Raw genomic sequence first — 7,009 nt, 5'->3', positions numbered from 1 at the left:
AAGAATCGATGTTATTTTTCTGTTTAATGGTTTTGAGTTGATATAACCGACCAGCTCTGCAGCCTCTGCCAGCTCTTAACAAACCCAGGGACTTAATGATGGTAAATGTTGAGCCAGGAAGACGATTTAGGACATAATTAGCAAGACATACACGACCCAGGAGTAGAAGATTGCTTCGAGCTTAGTTGAAGGATGCAGCAAAATTGAATCCAAGTTATCAAAATAAACTAAGCGAAACTTTAAAACTTATTTCTCTAACTTAAAATGTACTAAAAACTAAGAAAAAAAAGGCTCATCCTCGGTGTAAAAACCTGTGAAACTCGCAGGGTGCACTTTCTGCTCTGACAGTGAAATATCAATCCATCAAGGAGCTGGCTGATTTCGAATCAATTGAAATACGACTTACCAGTAATATCAAAAGATGTATGACGATTCCTTAGAACTGGTATAGCAGTTAAAAGTACAACACTTTTATGTATTCTCCCGGATTCGTCAAACCTTGGAACGACTCTCGCATTCCATTTTGTCCCGACCTCGTTCAACTTCTTAAAAAGGAACTTATTATACAATGAGTTATAACAAAAGCCCATGACCTTGAAGGCAAAACTGCCTATGCAGCCTATGACATGTTTGCAGTGACCAACGAGAAAGCCAATGATACCAGTTGAGCCTTGGAACTTACTCGGGTGTGTAATTTACCGCACGTGTATCGGCACAATAAAGATTCTACGATATACACAGCAACACCTATCGCATTCCATTTTGTTCCGACTTCGTTCAACCTTTTAAAAGGAACTTTTTCTAAGTTGAATAGGAAATTTCTAGAATCAAGTGATTCTGTTTAGAGCCGTGTTCAGTTGAGTGTCGAAAGTAATTAGCGAATTGTTTGGTTTATGATTATTTCACTCAGTGATTAGTTCACCGTTCTGGCGCCACTTTTTCAACCAATCAGAAGAGAAACCAAAACCAATCGTGGCTGGCGCGTACACATTTGCCCGCGCTTTGTGTCAGCTGCGTGTAATTACTTCGAGTTTGATTGGTTTACTGGATTATCTCCCTCCTTTTTGATTGGCCAAAGTAATTACTTTTGCACTTGCACTTGCACTTTATTTGGTTAAGAATTCAAACGTTCTAAATTACAATTACATCTAAAAAGTTAAATTATCTATAATTATGATGTATATCCAACACTAAGTATCTAAAAAGACATATATATAAATAATATATAAAAGTTCTAACGATACAAGCATCTATTTAAAACACCAAAACGCTCAGTCTTAATTTTAGGTAATATAAAATTATGGCTTCTAGACCTTAAGATTCTTAAAATACAATAAAAAACGTTCTCTGGCTAAAAATTTTCAAAAAGAATATAAGCTTTCGGCTGTCGATCTACAGCCTTCCACGGATAAAACGTTGAATGTGAATTAGTGAAATATATACAGAAAAAGCGAGATAAAAATGATAAAAAAAACAGAGTAAAGGTATGAAAAATGGTGGCTATTGTTTAAAAAGAATTTTATACTGATTAGGAATCGGCTTAACGTTATTGTCAGCATGCTTGGTAGAAGAGGTGTGCCAGGCCTCTAGAGTTTTCCTAACACGAAAAGAGCCTTTGTCTATAACTCGAGAATGGTTGAAATCAATGCGATGACCGAAAGACCACGCATGTTTCGCAATGTTTGACCCATTAGCACATGTTTTTACATTCCTAACGTGTTCTTTCTTGCGGGTTTCAAAGCAACGGCCAGTTTCTCCTATATAACACCAATCACAATCGGCACAGGGTATTTTATAAACCACGTTGGGTTGGTGTTCAATAGCTGGTCTGAATTTAGGAGAAAGGAATTCTTGTTGTAAAGTCTTGAGGGGCTTATTTACAACTCGGATATCGTGTCTTCGAAGAATTCTTGTTAGAGGTTGCGTAACACCATTGATAAAAGGAAGGACAGCAAAACCGTTAGGGTTCTCTTGAGGCGTAAACCATTTAAAAAACATGCCAACCAATTCTTCAGGTGAAGGGATGGCATGTGTGGTTGGTTTGGAAAATTTCTGCTTTAAGATATTGGAAATAACAAAGGAGGGATAGTTGTTGGCTCGTAGAGCATCAAAGACGTGATTGATTTCGGTATTTTTCCCTTGCGGTGTACTTGGGAGTTTAATTGCGCGGTGTAGGAGGGTCTCAGCTGTGCTGATCTTGTGGCGTTTGTCGTGGTGAGAAGAAAAGTCTAAATATCTGTCCGTGTGAGTTGCTTTGCGGTAAACATCAATAGTGATCGTGTTATCCTTGCGAGACACCAAAGTATCCAAGAAGGCGATCTGTTGGTCAGATTCCTCTTCAATAGTGAATGAGATGTGTGGATCGATGGAATTAAGTGTAGTATGAAAAGAATTAACAGCATCTCTTTTGATGATGCAGAAGCTATCATCCACGTAGCGTTTCCATACTTTAGGTTGTACTTCAGACGTGTTAATGGCCATTTCTTCGATCGCTTCCATGCACAAGTTCGCCACCACAGGGCTGACGAGTCTACCCATCGCGCAACCATGGATCTGTTTGTATATCTTATCATCATAAATAAAGTAATTGTTAGATAAGATAAATTTCAACAGAGAAATGATTTCATTACTGTCTAAGCTCGTGCGTGAAGGAAGTGAGTTGTCCTTGAGTAGTTTGTTGCTTATGTAATCACAGGCTTTGTCTACAGGAATAGCTGTAAATAGTGATACCACGTCGAAGGATAGCATAACTTCGTCATCCTGGATGTCAACGTTAGAGATTTCTTCAGCAAACTTGGCAGAGTTAGGAACAGAGAAACCATTACTGTTTTGTAAAGGTGACAAGATGTCGGTAAGAAACTTGGAAGTATTGTAGAGAGCTGAGCCAATGGATGAAACAATGGGTCTAACAGGGTTTCCTTGTTTGTGGTGTTTGATTGATCCACGAATGGCTGGTGGTATGGCATCAGTGGAGTGGAGTTTGCGGTAAGTGGAATCACTGATCTTATAATGATTCTTCAGGACGAGAAGCCTTTTGTTGAGTTCACGTTCAATCCTCTTGAAGGGGGATTTGAGGACTAGTTCATAGGTGGTACGATCACTAAGTAGAGAGTCCATTTTACTGTCGTAATCACTTTTATCCAGGACAACAAAACAGTTTCCTTTATCAGCTTTCATTAAAATCCTGGTCTCATCTTTTTTTAAATCTTGAAGGGCTTTTCTTTCATCAGCATTGAGGTTCTTATGGGAAGGTGGTCTTGCTTTGTGAAGAATCGTAGCGGTGGAGTTACGAATGAAATTCTTCGATTCTTCTGGTAGATGGTGGATCGCGGCTTCTACTTCAGCAACAATATTCTTGTGTGGGATTTGGTTGGGAGTTGGAGCAAATTTAGGACCCTTTTCTAAGAGAGATCGTTCAGAAACAGTGAGAGGTTTTTTGGATAGGTTAACTACCCAATTGCTCTTGTCTACAAGGTTCGAGGATGAATTAAATTCATTGTGAAGGTTGCTGAGCTTTTTGGCGTGTCTGGTATTAATATTGTCGCGGACGGCCTCGGCTCTTCTTTTCAAGAAATCCTTGAGTGCCATAAGGTTATCGGAGGAGACCAAAGGTGTCAATTCTTTGAGTGTTTCTTGGATGGTACGATTCTTGGTTTTAATTTGGTCATGGCAAATGGAGACTCTAGCTTTCATACAATGCATGCTTGCTCGTTCCATTATACGTTTAAATATGAGTTGTTTTCCAGGAGGCCTGAATCTCAGAGACTTTGGGATCCAGTTGTGTTCAAGCGCCTTGTGAGTGAAGTGCAAATGGCGGTGGTGTGCTTCGAGCTTGTAGGTCGTTTTTTCCAGAAGTCTTGCAAATCGTAAGGCATCCTGCCCTGCCTCGCGGCGAATACGATTAAAAATTGAAGCGCAGCCAGGATTAGGCATATTAAAATACAATAAAAAACGTTCTCTGGCTAAAAATTTTCAAAAAGAATATAAGCTTTCGGCTGTCGATCTACAGCCTTCCACGGATAAAACGTTGAATGTGAATTAGTGAAATATATACAGAAAAGGCGAGATAAAAATGATAAAAAAAAAACAGAGTAAAGGTATGAAAAATGGTGGCTATTGTTTAAAAAGAATTTTATACTGATTAGGAATCGGCTTAAAGTTATTGTCAGCATGCTTGGTAGAAGAGGTGTGCCAGGCCTCTAGAGTTTTCCTAACACGAAAAGAGCCTTTGTCTATAACTCGAGAATGGTTGAAATCAATGCGATGACCGAAAGACCACGCATGTTTCGCAATGTTTGACCCATTAGCACATGTTTTTACATTCCTAACGTGTTCTTTCTTGCGGGTTTCAAAGCAACGGCCAGTTTCTCCTATATAACACCAATCACAATCGGCACAGGGTATTTTATAAACCACGTTGGGTTGGTGTTCAATAGCTGGTCTGAATTTAGGAGAAAGGAATTCTTGACGTGATTGATTTCGGTATTTTTCCCTTGCGGTGTACTTGGGAGTTTAATTGCGCGGTGTAGGAGGGTCTCAGCTGTGCTGATCTTGTGGCGTTTGTCGTGGTGAGAAGAAAAGTCTAAATATCTGTCCGTGTGAGTTGCTTTGCGGTAAACATCAATAGTGATCGTGTTATCCTTGCGAGACACCAAAGTATCCAAGAAGGCGATCTGTTGGTCAGATTCCTCTTCAATAGTGAATGAGATGTGTGGATCGATGGAATTAAGTGTAGTATGAAAAGAATTAACAGCATCTCTTTTGATGATGCAGAAGCTATCATCCACGTAGCGTTTCCATACTTTAGGTTGTACTTCAGACGTGTTCGCCACCACAGGGCTGACGGGGCTACCCATCGCGCAACCATGGATCTGTTTGTATAGACTTTTCTTCTCACCACGACAAACGCCACAAGATCAGCACAGCTGAGACCCTCCTACACCGCGCAATTAAACTCCCAAGTACACCGCAAGGGAAAAATACCGAAATCAATCACGTCTTTGATGCTCTACGAGCCAACAACTATCCCTCCTTTGTTATTTCCAATATCTTAAAGCAGAAATTTTCCAAACCAACCACACATGCCATCCCTTCACCTGAAGAATTGGTTGGCATGTTTTTTAAATGGTTTACGCCTCAAGAGAACCCTAACGGTTTTGCTGTCCTTCCTTTTATCAATGGTGTTACGCAACCTCTAACAAGAATTCTTCGAAGACACGATATCCGAGTTGTAAATAAGCCCCTCAAGACTTTACAACAAGAATTCCTTTCTCCTAAATTCAGACCAGCTATTGAACACCAACCCAACGTGGTTTATAAAATACCCTGTGCCGATTGTGATTGGTGTTATATAGGAGAAACTGGCCGTTGCTTTGAAACCCGCAAGAAAGAACACGTTAGGAATGTAAAAACATGTGCTAATGGGTCAAACATTGCGAAACATGCGTGGTCTTTCGGTCATCGCATTGATTTCAACCATTCTCGAGTTATAGACAAAGGCTCTTTTCGTGTTAGGAAAACTCTAGAGGCCTGGCACACCTCTTCTACCAAGCATGCTGACAATAACTTTAAGCCGATTCCTAATCAGTATAAAATTCTTTTTAAACAATAGCCACCATTTTTCATACCTTTACTCTGTTTTTTTTATCATTTTTATCTCGCCTTTTCTGTATATATTTCACTAATTCACATTCAACGTTTTATCCGTGGAAGGCTGTAGATCGACAGCCGAAAGCTTATATTCTTTTTGAAAATTTTTAGCCAGAGAACGTTTTTTATTGTATTTTAATATGCCTAATCCTGGCTGCGCTTCAATTTTTAATCTTAAGATTCTTGTTCGTTGCGGAGGTAGTAAATGTGCAAGAGGGTGCCTGGGATTATTTTTGATATTATTTCAAATTGTGTTATCCGAACTTTCAATAAGATTATTGATAGGTGTTGTATATTTCAGATATCCAAATTGAACTGCCCTATTTTGTAATTTGTCTATATTAACTAAATATGTAGAATAACTGGCACAGCCCCATACAGGATGACCATATTTAAAAAGTAACATTATTAAGGTGTTAAAAAGATAATGAAGGTTCTCCCGACTGTATCCAAACTTTTTACAAATTCTTAGTATACACATTCGTTTACCTCCCCTTGCTTAATAAAGTATCGAAATGAGAATCCCAGTTATTGGGACTTTGATGAAAAGTTACTCCTAGTAGTTTAATGTTATCTACCTGTTCAATGCCAGGTAGAGGAGTTGGAATAGGTGCCTTAGATCTACCTCTGACGACTACTTCTTTAGTTTTAGTTAAATTAATAGACATTTTGTTTTCTGTAGCCCATTTCTTGATGGAATCAATCTCCTCAGGAGCACAATCATAATTGATGGCCATATAGGTACTTAGGGTAATGTCATCTGCATACTTGACTAGTAGTGTTCTAGAATTATTCATAGATCTTATGTCATTTATTATTATCGAAAACAAAACTGGACCTACAATAGTACCTTGTGCTACGCTTCTGTTTATGGTTTTGGTTTTGGTTTTACGACATTCGATTGAAACTTGCATCAGAAAATACCTCCTAACGAGAGCCGTGAGAAGGGGATTGATTGGTTGTCCGTTATTACATGTACCTTTACAATATACTTTAAACGTTTTCAGGAACTGCTGGTGATTCGTTATCCAGACATCATAATGCTCCCTTTTCTACCAAGGACAAGGATAGTGATCAGTTTTCGGGAAACTGTGCAGTGCTGTATAAAGGTGCTTGGTGGTATGAGGTGTGTCACAGCTCAAACCTAAACGGTCGTTATCACCATGGCAAGCACTCTTCATATGCAGATGGAGTCAACTGGTACTCTTGGAAAGGATACCACTATTCCGCTAAAAGAGCTGAAATGAAGATCAGACCAGTTGGTTTCTAAACGATTGAGACATCAGTCTCTGATTTTCTGGCACATGTGAAGCCATCATAAGTTTGTGATCCACATGAGTTGTTTGACAGAAATAAAAGT

At 39.1% G+C, this 7,009-nt stretch overlaps 1 protein-coding gene across 1 annotated transcript in view; it reads left to right on the top strand.

Moving 5' to 3' along the window:
* LOC138003519 (uncharacterized) overlaps nucleotides 1-7,009 on the top strand; it is a 37,985-nt gene extending 30,976 nt beyond the window's left edge. The window contains exon 16 of the mRNA XM_068849625.1: nucleotides 6,657-7,009. Coding sequence (XP_068705726.1) covers nucleotides 6,657-6,919 — 263 coding nt within the window. The 3' untranslated portion in view covers nucleotides 6,920-7,009. The remainder of the gene's footprint in view (nucleotides 1-6,656) is intronic.

Source organism: Montipora foliosa, chromosome 5 (genome assembly GCF_036669935.1).
Source record: "Montipora foliosa isolate CH-2021 chromosome 5, ASM3666993v2, whole genome shotgun sequence".
Lineage (NCBI taxonomy): Eukaryota > Metazoa > Cnidaria > Anthozoa > Scleractinia > Acroporidae > Montipora > Montipora foliosa.
Note: the sequence above shows the minus strand (reverse complement) of the source record. Positions and strands in the feature narration are given on the sequence as shown.